Genomic DNA, 13,902 nt, shown 5'->3' with positions numbered 1-13,902 from the left:
AAAATCTACACTAGCTTGCTTTCTCAGGACGAGATCCAAACAGGGTTGGCACAGTTTGTTCGATTAATCAAGGATACTGTGAGCGGGCTTCTGCTTGCATGCTTGCATGATAGTGCGGAGGGCCGGGCGTGTGGGTGTAAGTGTCACTTTGCATGAATGTTGGGAGGTCGACATGCCCGGGGTGGAAACGTGCATGAAAACACCAGCAAGATGTCGTCGTGGTGATGGCAAAGGAGGATTGGGGTTGGTGGTTTCGGCGTGTGCGGGAGGGCCGGCAGGACAAGATGGCGTCGGTGGCGCCGAGGGTGCAGTTCTCTGTTGTATGTACGGCAAAGGATGGGCGCGACGGGGACGAGAAAGCGACGGAAAAAAAAAAGGATGGATGGTAGGTTGTGGAAGTGTGGAGGCGCCGTGGCCGAAGGAGGAAGAAATAAAGTGGGTCACAATGCGGTGAAGTGGCGGGTCGGTGCCGGAGCCGGCATAGGCACATCCTCCCGCCGAGGTCGAGTGGGTGAAGTACCAATTCCTTCACGCCCAACAACTACCAAGACAACTGCGATGCGCTTTCTACTGCTCTTAGTGCCATTACCCCATCCACTGCCCCTCGGAGATGATAGTATCTGCCTTCCGCTGGTGGAGTAGAAGGAGGTGAGAGAGCATTGTTGGTCAGGGTGTAACGAACCCCTCCCCGAAATGCCGCGTGCGGGGAGGAAGCTGCGTTTCTACTACACACCATCTCACCCATACCACTCGCCCACGCGGCTCTCAGAAGACAGCAAAGGTTTACAGCGAGGCGAGAGGCTAGAATGGTCCAAGGCGCACAAGGCGACCAGGTGAGAGGCAGCGCGTCGGGCTGGTCTGGGGGGAACCCTCGCTGGAATTGTCGGCGGCGCCAGCACGAACGAATTCGAGCCGGCGTTCGCTTTCTTAGTGTCGACCTACCGCCTTCCGACCTCAGCGACTCATCCGCCCAATCGCGATTTACCGCAACTGTAACGGCCGGGCTGATGACTTGGCAGTCCTCGTGCACTAAGAAAAAGCTTGGCCTCCTCTTCGACCGTTCCGAGTCCACGCCGGTCCCAAGCTAGGCGGCTCCGAGGAGGGGGTGGGGGTTGTCGGTTGTCTGCCATCTGGCGGCTGGCTTATTAGTCGGCTGTCTGGCTTCTGACATCGTCTGACAACGGCTCCGACGCAGACTGCACCGGTCTGAGACGCCTCCAAGAAGAAGGCACTACGGCCGAACGGCTGGGTTTTCTCGAACCCCTAGGGATTCTCATCGGCCGTGCAGCCAGTGCCGTAGGGAGAGTTCTAGAGACATGGGAGCTGAACTCTGAATCGTGGGGATCTCGGTAGCGTAGCCGGGTAGCAGTGCAACAACCCTCTTACCCAATTGACTGGACCTTGGGGGCGGTTCACCGAGACTTTGCGAGGTCAAGACGTCCGGCTCGGTCCAAAATGTCGTAGAATGCTCCCTCCAAAAGTTGCGACCCCAGGCCCCGACACCAATTTGTCTCCTCAGAATAAGCAATTGCGAGACATTAAGACAAAGCCCCAAAGGGCTACGCAGCTGGGGTCCGGAGAACCACCTCAGAAGCCGTCCCACTTCGACGCCGTTCGAACTCTCAAACCTGCTGGACGTTTACCACCTCACTCGCCCCTCACTGTCTCTCTCCACTCTCAACCCCCTCCTCCAACGCATCTCCACTTGGATCCGGCTCTCTCTCCTCCCACCCCAAAAAAACTACCCCTCCACCCCTCACCCGTTTCCAGGTAGCTAGCTAGAGAGCTCTACTCCCCTTTTTCCAAAACATCACCGTTGCAACTACACAACAGCCTCGAGGCCAATTGCACAACCAAAGAACGCTCCAAGTCCCACCGACGCCACCCGCCGATACCCCTCCAAGTAACCGCGACAATGGTCTACACAATCACTGTCCACCTCCACGCAAACGACCACCCGGACTCGGTCGACCGCCTCAAGGCCAAGCTCATCGAGGCCTCGCGCGTCTACTCCCAGGACCGCGAGACCGTCAGCTGGTTCGTCATGCAGGACGTCCACGACCCCCGGTCATTCACCATTGTCGAGCGCTTCGAGACCGAGTTTGTAAGTCGCGCCAGCATAACATCATTTCATCACCCATACAGCCCACCGGCCACTCACACGTTGATACATGGTGCCTCGCTTGCTAAACGATGACTTCTACAGAGCCAAAAGTACCACCTCGAGAACCCTTACTGGAAGACGTTCGACCCTTACGTTGTGCCTCTGCTCGACCGTCCCATGGACCTTAGAAGACACGAAGAGTTGGATACCTCCAAGGACGTAGTTGTTCCTCAGTAGTAAAATCAAGTGACTCTAAATGGATACAGTATTCAAGTAAACCGGACCAAGTGATGGTTGCTTGATGAAAGGCAATGGGCTGAATCCTGACTGATCCAACCTAATTATGTGCACTACTTGCCGTCCATTAATGCGTCTACGAAAACGACACCTAACATCTACACTGGAACAAAATATTTCCTTCCATTGGAATGTTTGTACACACAAGTTCAACGTCTCAAACAATGAGCAGGCATTTTAATAATTTTACGAATTTGTATTAGGTCTATAGCAAGCACTAGGGTATTCTCTCCCTCTCCCAACTCGATCACAGTAATTACCGATGAAAATATCATCGTACAATTTTAAACATAAACAAAGATGAATGTCGTGGGCGCAAGTCGTCATCTCCTCCGGTCTCATTAGGGGCCAGAGTCAATCAGGCCCAGGAAGAGGGTCCTGCGGAGTCGACGGAGCGTAGCCATGGCGCATGTCGCGTCATAACCAGACCCGACTCTGCCAAGAGATCCCTCTTTACTGCGACTTCTCGTGCTGGGTGGAGACACGCTGCAGGGAAACGACTGAAGAAACGGTTAGCCTCTATTCTGTAGACACATTCTGTGTGGGGTAATGGGGGTATATAAACTTACCAAAGTCCTCAAGCGAGCGCTGCTTTTGGCTGCCCTTGGGCGATTTGCCGTGCATGAGGTTGTCAAAGCCAGCACTGTCCTGGAGAAGGTAGTAGACACCGGCGCAGACGCAGAAGACACCGAAGGAGAAGATCCAGATACGGACAACGGCAACAATGGAGGTGTTGCTGTGCTCGAACCAACCCCAAATGGTGAAGCAGGTGGCGAGGATGTCGACGACGAAGATGGCACCGGCCAACTGCCACGAAGGGATGGAAGACCAGAAGGGTCCGTTGGCACGGGTGATGAAGATGAGCCAGTTCTCAGTGAGGGAGATCTGGAGGAAGACAACCTCGTCGAGGTTACCGAAGTTCTGGACGATACCGCCGTTGGGGCCGTGGGCGTACATGGTGGTGACAGTGATCCAGGTACCGACAGCGAGGACGATACCGAGGAGGACGGACATACCCCAAAGCTTGGGCAGGTTCCACTTGACAGGGCTCTTGGAGAAGGGGGCGTTGTCGTAGGCAATAGCCAGGGTGGCGATATCGGCGAAAATGGCAATGAAGACGACAAGCTCAATGTTCAGAGAACGGTTGAGGATGGCAATCCACAAACCAAGGAAGATCTCCAAGTGGATGGACAGAGCGATACGGTAGACGACGTAGGCGTACATGCGGTGGAAAATCTGGCGGGAAGTCTTCAGGGCGTCAATGATGGCACCAAGACCGGGGGCAAGGAAGACAATGTCGGCAGCGGAGCGAGCGGCGTCGGAGGCACCCTCAACGGCGATACCAGTGTCAGCCTTCTTCAGGGAGGGGGCATCGTTGACACCGTCACCAGTCATGGCAACGAGGTAGCCACGCTGCTGAAGAATCTCAACGACGTTGTACTTGTGCTGGGGAAAGACCTCGGCGAAACCATCAGCAGCCTCAACGAAGTCGTAGACCTCAGAGCCGGGCATGTCACCACCACCACCGAGACCGAGACGCTCAGCGTTGTAAATGTTGGTGCCGAGACCGAGCTGGCGGGAAGTCTCACGAGCGATACCGACGGCATCACCAGTCAACATCTTGATGGACAGACCGAGAGACTTGGCCTCGTTGACGGTGCGGGCGGTGTCGTGACGGGGGGGGTCAGAGCAGGGCATGATTCCGAGAATCTCCCAGGCACCGTCGTCACCACGCTTGCGGGCAACACCGAGAGAGCGGAAACCACGGGTGGCGAACTCAGCAACCTTGTTCTTGTAGGCCTGGTCAATCTCGTCGGGGATGGGGTGGTCCTGCTCGACGGTCTTGAGGACGAAGAGAGGGGCACCCTTGACACAGGTGATGCGCTCACCGGCGGGGGACTGGACGAGGGCAGTGACCTTCTTGGAGACAGGGTCGAAGGGGAAGAACTCGATGACCTGGTACTTGGAGAGGACAGACTTGGCGCGGGGGTAGTAGCGCAGAGACTTCAAGAAAGCCTTGTCGATGGCATCCATACCCTTCTTCTTGCGGGAAGCAGCCAAGCAGGCAGTAAGCATGAGGTCCTCGGGGTCGACACCGGCGACGGTGTAGGGCTCAGCCAGGGAGAGCTTGTTCTTGGTCAAGGTACCAGTCTTGTCGGAGCATAGAATCTCGACACCAGCAAGGGACTCAATAGCGGAAAGCTTCTGGACAATGGCCTTCTTCTTGGCAAGGTAGGCAGCACCGACAGCCATGGTGGTGGTGACGACGGCGGGAAGACCGACGGGAACACCAATAATGGTAATGGCAAGGGTGAAGCGGAGAATGTCGACAATGCCGTTGGAGCGGTAGAAGGAGGAAACCCAGACGATGAGTAGGGTGAAAATGACGAGGACCAAGAGAATGGTACCAATGCCGTTCAGGACCTCGGTGAAGTGACCAGAGCCGGCGGAGGCAGCGTTGACGAGAGCGGCAGCGCGACCGACGAAGGTGTTGTCACCAGTGGCGGTAACGATAACGAAAGCCTCACCACGCTTGACGGCGGAAGAGGCGTAGCAGTTGTCGTTGCGGTGCTTGTCGACGGCCAGAGACTCACCAGTGATGGCGGACTGGTCGACCTGGAGGAAAGCATCCTCGGTGACGATGCGGCCATCGGCAGGGATAATGGTACCCTCCTCAACCTGGAGGATATCACCGGGGACAACTTCGGGGGCCTCAATCTCCTTCAGAGTGCCGTCACGGAGGACGACAGCCTTGAGGGCGAGAGTCTTCTTGAGTTCGGCAACAATCTAGAGTGGGGCGCAGTCAGCAATGCGAACTTTGGGAACCCTTGACAACGCATGCCAGCAATGTGGGGCGGTGTTGACTTACAGATCCGGCCTGGAATTCCTGAACAAAACCAACGGCAGCGTTAAGCAGCAGAAGACCGCAAATAACACCAAAATCGACCCAGTCCTCAAGACCAGCGGCAAGGACGGCGGCAGCCTCCATGACGAACTGGATGGGACCAACGAAGAACATGAAGAACTTAAGGATGAGGTTCTCCTTCTGCTCAGCCATCTCGTTGCGACCCCACTTGCGGCGGCGGTTGATAACCTCCTGCTCAGTGAGACCAAGACGGGTGTCAGTCTGGAGCTGCTCCTCAGGGACGACGCGGCCCATGCCGGGAGTACCATCCTCTATGAAAGCTGTTAGCAGGACAATTCCACAGCGGCAAGTGCGACGGCTCGAGCTGAGACTCGGCAGCGAGTGCTACGCAAGCTCTCCCCTCGACCGAGTCAGATAGTAGCAACGTACCCTCTTCCTCCTCGTCAACGTGACCATCCTGGGACTCGAGGTCCTCGATCAGAGCGTCAATATCCTCATCATCCTCCTCGTCGACCTCGGCCTTGGGGTTGGCGGCAGGGGCGTCGACGGCGTGCTCCTTCTCGTCCAGCTTGTGGCTCTCAATGGGCGTGCTGATAGCAGGGGCCGCAGTGGCGTGGGAGTCGGCCATTGCGGTGGGTGTGAGACAGACGAGCTCTGCTCAAGCTTATTATGCGCGAAGAGGTGGGAGTTGTCGCGGATAGGGATTGGTGTAGTAGACAAAATCCGAGGTGTACGGCGAGGCGCTGCTTGTGCTTCTTCTTAGGACGGGCCTAGGAATACTGGATTGCTGAGGTCGCAGGATAACGCGTAGGGAAAGGTGATGAGGGGGAGAGTGGAGAGGTGAGAGAGGGAGGTTTGAGCACCACACGAATTGTGAAGGGCAATCTATATAGGCAGCCTTCGTGGGTGATGGAGAAAGAGAAAGGGAAAAGGAACTCCGGTCGAGGCGGGAGGAAGCTTCGCTACTTAAGAGGAACGAGCCGTAGTAGGAGTGGCCGAGAGAGTGAGTGAGAGACACGAGCAACTAGCAGCCAAGAAGAGGCGACCGCTGGGACGTGGGACGTGGGCGGGAGGAGGGCGTGTGTGCAGGCGGCAGACGCAATGGAGAAAGCTGCCGGTGCAGGCAAGCAAGCAAGCGTGGGCGTGGGCATGGGCGTGGGATGTGAACGCGGGTGTGGGTGTGGGCGTGGAGCATGGGAGCGAGCTATCCGGCGCGACTGACTGTAAGTCCCAGTCCCAGTCCCAGTCCTGGTCCCCCAGTACGTGTGAGTGTGAGTGACCATCGTCCGCACCTGCCTTGCCTTGCCTTGCGACCCAGAGAGAAAGGAAAGCCAATCCCAATCGGGATCCCCACCTACGTACCCGCAAGCGACCGGTATTAGTCCCGCCGACAGCGAAACAGCGAGAGAGATGCGAAGAAAGAGCGGCGCGACGGCGGCAGCGGTCGGCAGCGGTACGGCAAGACGGAGAAGTGGGAAGAGATGGGCAGGCAAGGCAAGTGCGAGACCCAGTGCAATGAGTAACTCGCCGTCTCCAGTGTTTCCTGTCCCAAGCAGGCAGGACGACGTGAGGTCCTCACGTCAATGTGAGCGAGGTGAGGTAAGGACCTGTGTAGTAAGGCAAGGGAACGGACGAATGGCAAGGAAGGTGAGGTAAGGTCTGGGTCAAGGTTCAAGGTAGCTAGGTACCTGTTGGCGAGGTCGCGGAGAAAGCAACAATAGCTGGAGAAGCTACAAGCATTGTTGATCGGTCCATGGTACCTTGTAACCCAGCCAGCAAGCAACAACAACAGTCAGGTACCAGGCCCAGACCGGCCAGTCAGGTAGTCGACCTTACAGTACCCAGCACGCTACTCTCTACATACGGAGACAGCATGGCAGGGACGAAGGACTTGCTTCGGAGAAGGACAGGGCCGCAAGGCCAGAGCCAGGCCAGGCCAGGATAGGATAGGATCGGACCTACACGGGGGGACTGGGGCGCGAGGGGACCCATTGAAAATCGTCCAGACGAGGGAAAGGATTGGTGGTGCAGAGCACCTCCTGCAGGCTCTATCAGAATAAAGTATTGGAATACATTGGCCTGGGGGGGCAAGGTACCCCAACGCAGGACAGTGCGAATTGAAATTGGGTGCGGCGGTAGGGTGGAGATGGGGAAAAGATGTACAAATGCTTGGATACGGCGGCAGTTGATTGAGCAGCTAGCCAAGATGACCGCAACCAGAGAAACGATGAGCGGGCGACATGCAGGTGACGAGCGAGAATTTTGCAAGCAACTGAAGGGGGGAGGGAAGAGAAGGGGGGGGGAAAACAACGAGCTTGGCATTGTTATGCAACACAGACCAGCCTAATCTTGTTCAAACCTCCTGGGTATAGCTGTCCTCCGCGGGCTCCTTCCATCTCGCTGCGGTGCGCGGATGGAATGCAACGGTATGGGATGGGACGGGATGGGATGGCAGCGCATGGGCAGAGCTCTTGGGGAGACAGACGTCCAGTGCAAACGAAACCACGGACGATCTTGGGATCCCTGCGTTATCTCATTCATCCGTAAACACACATGCACACACCAAATACATGTACAGGGCCAGTGAGAGCCACAGTGCGGGAACCAGACGCACGAGGTAATCTCGCGAGTAAACAAAGTACAAGACCCCACATGGACTCGCCGGGTCACGGTTCCTACGACCAGGCGAGGTGCAGGTCTCCCAGCCGCGGACATGGGAGGCAGGCAGGTACCTGGGTGGAAGAAGTGGATTGCATGTGCAGCGTGTGGCCCAAAAGTGGGGTTCGGGTGGAGATTATCTCTCAAAGTGGGAAGGTGATCCACCTGGCTTTTTTTTTTTCCCTTCCTCTCCCTACTCTTCGTTTCCCTGCTGGACGAATTGGCTTCCTGCACTAACGATATTTTTTTTCCCTCTCGTTGCTCTCTTCTCGTTCACTATTATTCTGGACCATCGCCTCCCCCACTAATCCGAGGCTTGTCACTGGTGCGCTGCGTCGTCGGTGATACCTCGCTCACCATCGACCGTGGGGAGCAGGAAGAGGAAAAAAAGAGATGTGCCTCCAAAGGTTCGCACGCCTTCCAGCGAGCTTGCGGAGTCGCCAACATGGCGGAACGGCGGCCACACACTCATTCACTCACTTACTCAGCCCGGGATCGCACATCAGCCCAGGTCAGCTACCTCGAGGTACGTACAACCTTGGGCAGCGCTACTTGGGGCCAGCGGTACCTTGTTCTGGGCCGACTACCAAGGAGCCTTGCAAGCTAAGCACATTCGTAGGTAATCCTAAAGTAAGTGCTTCTTCGTCGTCGCGTACCTATTGACATTTGATTTTCCGTACCATTGGCCTGACCCTTTTTCACTATTGGATTACCCGGTTACTGCGTTCTTTTTATTCCCTCGTTTCTCAATGGCCCTTCCGCTTCGTTTCCCTGCCTGGGATCTCCGAAGTTGTGCCCAGGCAAATAGGGAGGAGCGCTTGCGCGATTTTCGACCCGCGGCCAGCTGATGATGATGATGACGACACTGCTCTCCAAGGGCCCCAAAGCCGTCGATAGGTCGGTCGGCGGACAGGACACCCGTCGGTCTGTCTGGTCTCGTCCCTCGTGTCGTCTCGGGTTCACCTGCTGGAGCGTGCTGATGCTTCCCTACCCTTCTTTTCACCATCTTACCGCAGTACGTGAACCGCATAAGCTTGGGCTCTTTCGTCACGGATGGACGGCGGACTGATGGATGGCGGTCAGCAACGGTCCATGTCGCTCGTTCTTTGCTTTCAACGGCCGTTAAGTGCCTCATCAAAATCAATTGGAACAATGCGACGCCCATTGGCGCATTTGACCGCCCTCCACGACGCTTGTCTCGCCCGGTGGCAGCGCGTAGAATTTTTTTTTTTCCCTCGCTAATCCTCAGAGAACTCAGTCATCATTCTTCATCAGTCATCGCGCATCGCGGATAACATGCCGTGGGCGTTCCTTTCTGGGTGGTGTGAAGTCACACCACAAAGAAACATTCGACCCGGGAACAGTACGGGGGTACCTAGTGGTGTAAAGTTATGAAAAAAATTAAAGTACGTATCTTCCCTGTCGTTTCTCGGCATGGGACATTGAACGGGTCCACACAGTCCCAGTCGACAGAAGCACGGCCCTCCTCTTCGTCCAAAACTCCAAGGAAAGTGGATCACAACAAGCTTTTGGCCCTCCAAATCTCTGCTGCCAGTCATGGGCGACGACGACGGCGACGGGGGGCACTTGGGGGTGGAAGCCACCCTGCCATTCGTGATTGAGCTTTGACAGGCACATACGCACGCAGGTCTCTCGCTCCTGGGGGTGGGAAGGGGGCTGGGAGCAACTGTCATCATCCCTGCGATGTTGGATTCAAGCTGCCAATCGTCTCGTTATCAGGCAACGGCCCTTTCAAACTTTTCTCATCGACAAGCTCGACCTGACGGCACCGTGTCCGCACTGTCGGAGCGCCATTTTCCAGATTCCTTGGCTTTCATCGAGTAGGTCACTCCAGGGAAGGAATACTGTACAGAGTTTGACTGCGTCGCTGTTCCTTGCGGCTTTGGTCGCGAATGAGGAGCAAATCGCAGCTGGCAGCTACTGGATGAGGCGAGCCCCTAGTCACGATCAGATCAGATACCTGCCGCACTAGCATTGCTCGCTGCGTCTCTCCTTCACGATACGTCTTCCCCTGTGGCATGAGGTATCGATGCCTCTGCAACAGCATCACCAAAGGTGCGAGGACAAGCAGCAGCCGACGGCATTCCAAGCCCCCCTCGTCCAACCAGAGACGGCGCATCTACTGAATTCGGCACCTCGGCCAACTCCCCGTCCAACGCTAGACATGACGGGCGTCCCATTGCCATTACCCGACCCTGATCCTGCTGGACGCAAAGCCGAGACACGGAAAGAAGGAAAAAAGTACGCTACTCGAGGCAGTCCGGACGATGCTGTACATACGACTCCATGCACTTACACACTTTATGGATGCCTTTTCCACCCGGCGACTTACGTACCTACATGCGGCACGCCCAGCTCTTTACAGGTTACCCGCCGCTATCAAATCGCCCTACTGCAGCATTCTTGGGAATTTGCATTAGGCTTCTGGAGCAGCTTATCCGCAACGACCTGGTCTTTTCTGCTTTCGTGCTAGGGCAATCGCCGACAGCACCACTCGCGCCGCTAACATCTCCCGTTGCTCCCACCGGTCAACCCGTCAAATCGGCCCATCCATAGTGGCACGCCCACTCGTACCTCTGCTCTTCTGCCGGCCGGCTCCTACGGATACTGTATCTACCTTACTTGCAACACTCAGCACTAGCCAGCAGGCCCCGACTGGCCACTACTGGACAAAAGGCACTGAAGGACGAGTCTGGGACTCGCAATCAATTACGCAGCATGCCAGCAGATGCACAAACCTCAGCGAGTTGCTGGTCGGGGGGCATGTCGTCGCCCAGTGGCACAGCCATCCCCTGTCGCCTGTTTCCCCAAGTCCCAACCCACGTCCCTTGTCCGCGCTCGGTGGCCCAGCATGGAGAAAAAAAAGCCAGCCCAGCTTGCTGCGCGTGGTGCGTATCCGCCCGTACAGTATCGCCCGAGCCGCCTGCGGTCTACCTTACCTTACCGTCTCTCTCCACTACCAATCCCCCCCGCTGGTCCCATCAACAGGCGGATCCGACGAACGAGAAGGCAAGAGCGTTCGTCCCCATCCGCCCCACTGTGGATAAAGGAAACAACGATACTGGACCACCTCCATCCTCAGGGCTCCCAAGGCTCAAGCTACCGATGTTCCAATGCCCTTCTCCGGGGCCAAGGCTGCAGGTCTGGCTGGCCTCGTCTGTATGCATTGGCATTCGCTTTCTATGCGGGTAGCAATGGTCTGGTCTGCCTTAGTCTAGTCTGGCCTTTCTCCAAGCCGGAGAAAGGTGACACTTCGATTCTCGGCGCAGACGCAGTCGGGGTTCTGCGGCGAGAAACACGCAAAGGGTCCTCGTGAGAGGTGAATGGCCCGCATCAAACCGTTCTCGATTTCCTTGTCCCCCATCTGGGTCGCCGGAAGGTAACCTCGACGAACTAATACAGCTTATCCACGTTGTGCTTTCGACTGCTAGGTACGCGCTGCCGATGAATATCCACTGCTCACCGCACCACGCATGCATACAGGGTCCCCCCAATATTTGCGGAAAATACGCTCGCTTGTCGATGTCTTTCCACCGACAATGCCTGCAACGACTGTTTATTGCCTTTCGACACGCGGGCCTTATGGATCCTCGAATGACAGAGTTGCTCCGTGCTAGGCTGGTCGCTGGTTTGATGGATCGCAAACCAGACTCGATGTCGAGTCCCTTCTTCTTGGCTCACCTGTCAACAGTCCAGAAGGGTTTTACGCCTCTACGTCATATCGACTGGGGCTTTCCCTATTCGATGACCTTCCTCTTACTCAGTCATGGTCGCCGCTCCGGCCGATCCGTACCACCAGACGCATCGCTTTCGCACCGACCACCGACCGTGGCAGCGTGGCTAATTGACGCCTCTTTCGCTCGCTTCGCGACCGCTGGAACCAGCCTAAGCTTTCTGGGTATCCCAAGCCGACCCGCGCTACCAGGTTCCTCCGTACGAGGCGCGACATGTCAAAAAAACCAGTTCTCCTTCGCCTTGTGATCGGAGCCGTGATGGTCAGCGTTCGGTCTCGCCGTTGTGGAGGCGCGGGGGTCCACCATGCACAATGTGTTCGATCTGCTTGGCCATTTTGCCTTCTCCAAACGCTAGACACCTGAACCGCCTGGTTGTTTCCTCGCCCGGCCGGCAGCCCACACAACCGGGAGGCCTAGCTCTACGGAATTCGCGATGCTGAAACCGCTCACCGAGAATTCGAGCATAGCGAGCACGGTCTACGCGGCTACTTGCACCATCCCAGCCTGCCAGGCCTATCCGCGGGCGGCGACGCCCGGGCCCATCTGAAGCCCAAGTGTACCTACCGGTACAATCCTGACGTTGAGCCGGATGACAGACCCTCACCTCGCCCTAAGAACCTGCTGGGACACCTCGCCCTTGCTGGCCAAAGCTCGCGATTGTCCTCGTGAGCTCTCGTGGAGACTCTCGGCACTCGCTCACCGTCTTTGTGCTCATTCTCGTTAGCAAAGAGGTAACGATGAGCCGGCAGAGATGAGCCATTTCAAACCTCGCCATCGGATTGGATGGTTTGCATCTCGACTGCTTCTGAATTGGAGCACCTTCGGGGTATCGCTGCACTGCTGCATCACTACACACCATCAGGTTTCTCAGATACGCCCCCGGTTCCTCGTTTCCCCGATTTCCTTGCTTCTAATCGCATTGCTCGTCTGCACTGTGCCTCCGCTCCCGCATCCCATAGAGTGCGGGGATTTGGCGGCCCTGATTCTCCCGCATTTGCTACAAACCTACCGACCCTTCGACGCCCTATTCGGCCGCCACTCGGGTTTACATGGCCCTCCCTTCCGAGTCAGTCGACTCTAGTGCAGTTGGAGAGAGTTGGGGGTCCCGCAACGAATCGACCCCTCCAAAGTCTTGGCCGTCTAGCGACAACAGCCAGCGACCGCATTTTGATATGCGCCTTTTTTCCAACCACGACCGCCTCGTTTGGCAGCTCTAAGACAAGGCTATTTCCAAGTACAGATGATCTCTCTTGGCTTACAAGTCCAGCCCGCAAACTTCCGCTGAACCGTAAGAGGGCGGGACCCTGGAGACTGGGCGAGTAAAGGGCCAAGGGAACATTGAGGGTCCGGCATTATCGCACTGATGCTCTTGTGGAAGGGGATATTGATCCCCAAAGTCTTGGCCAGTGACTCGGGCCCTTGGACGTCGCCAACTTCTGACCACGGTCTGTGATAACATCCTTGGTGAATGCGATCAGCGTTGCTACCGGCTGGGACGAATTCGTGTTTTCAGCTTCATGGTTTTCAGACAATTTCGTTCCTCCATCGCAGTATTGGTTCACAATTACACATATTATGATGCAGGGATCGGACGTAACAGAGTATCGCTCGCGCTACGTCTCGAATTGCGACCCATCTGTTAGGCTATCGGCAATGGTTACACGGGGACGCCATCCTCGCCAGCTAAAGGCACACACGCATCCCAAGGATCTCTGGAGTAACGGCCGGGCTCAAGGTTAGCTTGCCGCCGCTCATCTCGATTGTTGTGGGTGCTAAGGTGAGATCCATCGAGCTCCGGATTCGATGGGCTTGTCGGCGGGGACAGTGCAACGACCTCAAAAGTTCAATGTTTGACAGTATTGAAACCCGACGAGCTCTTCGTCATGGCAGGCTTCCTTGTCCTATTGCGACGTGACACCGCAATCGCCCATAAGAGAAGCAAGCGCTCGGAGCGAAAAGGGCTTAACCGCAGGAGCGCGGAACCCTTGTCAATTGATGGCACAGCTGGCATGCTCACTCATTTGCATCATGTAGCCCGTTTACGGCCACGAACCCCGGTATCCTCGGACATTAACCTGTGGGTGAGATGGGTACAGTCACGTTTGTTTACATCCCCCATCCGCAAAGGGGGCCAACGCGCACCCAGATAGGGTTTGGTCTGGAGCTCGTGTCAAATTTCAATTTGGCTTAACGAGCCGAAAGTCGATCATGAGCCTGCCGAT

At 56.4% G+C, this 13,902-nt stretch overlaps 3 protein-coding genes across 3 annotated transcripts; 2 read left to right on the top strand and 1 right to left on the bottom strand.

Moving 5' to 3' along the window:
• Positions 1 to 1,915: 1,915 nt before the first annotated feature.
• On the top strand, positions 1,916 to 2,341 carry ColSpa_11726 (uncharacterized protein; the record flags this gene model as incomplete). Its single annotated transcript, XM_049277938.1, has 2 exons — positions 1,916 to 2,104; positions 2,207 to 2,341. The coding sequence occupies 2 exons, from the start codon at positions 1,916 to 1,918 to the stop codon at positions 2,339 to 2,341; spliced, it is 324 nt and encodes a 107-aa protein (XP_049133895.1).
• A 513-nt stretch (positions 2,342 to 2,854) lies between these two features.
• Positions 2,855 to 5,895, bottom strand: ColSpa_11724 (plasma membrane ATPase; the record flags this gene model as incomplete). Its single annotated transcript, XM_049277936.1, has 4 exons — positions 2,855 to 2,901; positions 2,971 to 5,188; positions 5,271 to 5,587; positions 5,697 to 5,895. 4 exons carry the CDS (start codon positions 5,893 to 5,895, stop codon positions 2,855 to 2,857), a joined length of 2,781 nt encoding a protein of 926 aa, XP_049133893.1.
• ColSpa_11725 (uncharacterized protein) lies at positions 2,951 to 5,594 on the top strand (the record flags this gene model as incomplete). Its single annotated transcript, XM_049277937.1, has 4 exons — positions 2,951 to 4,507; positions 4,568 to 4,747; positions 4,778 to 5,203; positions 5,247 to 5,594. 4 exons carry the CDS (start codon positions 2,951 to 2,953, stop codon positions 5,592 to 5,594), a joined length of 2,511 nt encoding a protein of 836 aa, XP_049133894.1.
• Positions 5,896 to 13,902: the final 8,007 nt, after the last annotated feature.

This window comes from Colletotrichum spaethianum, assembly GCF_022836535.1.
Source record: "Colletotrichum spaethianum MAFF 239500 DNA, contig50, whole genome shotgun sequence".
In the NCBI taxonomy this organism is placed as follows: domain Eukaryota; kingdom Fungi; phylum Ascomycota; class Sordariomycetes; order Glomerellales; family Glomerellaceae; genus Colletotrichum; species Colletotrichum spaethianum.
Note: the sequence above shows the minus strand (reverse complement) of the source record. Positions and strands in the feature narration are given on the sequence as shown.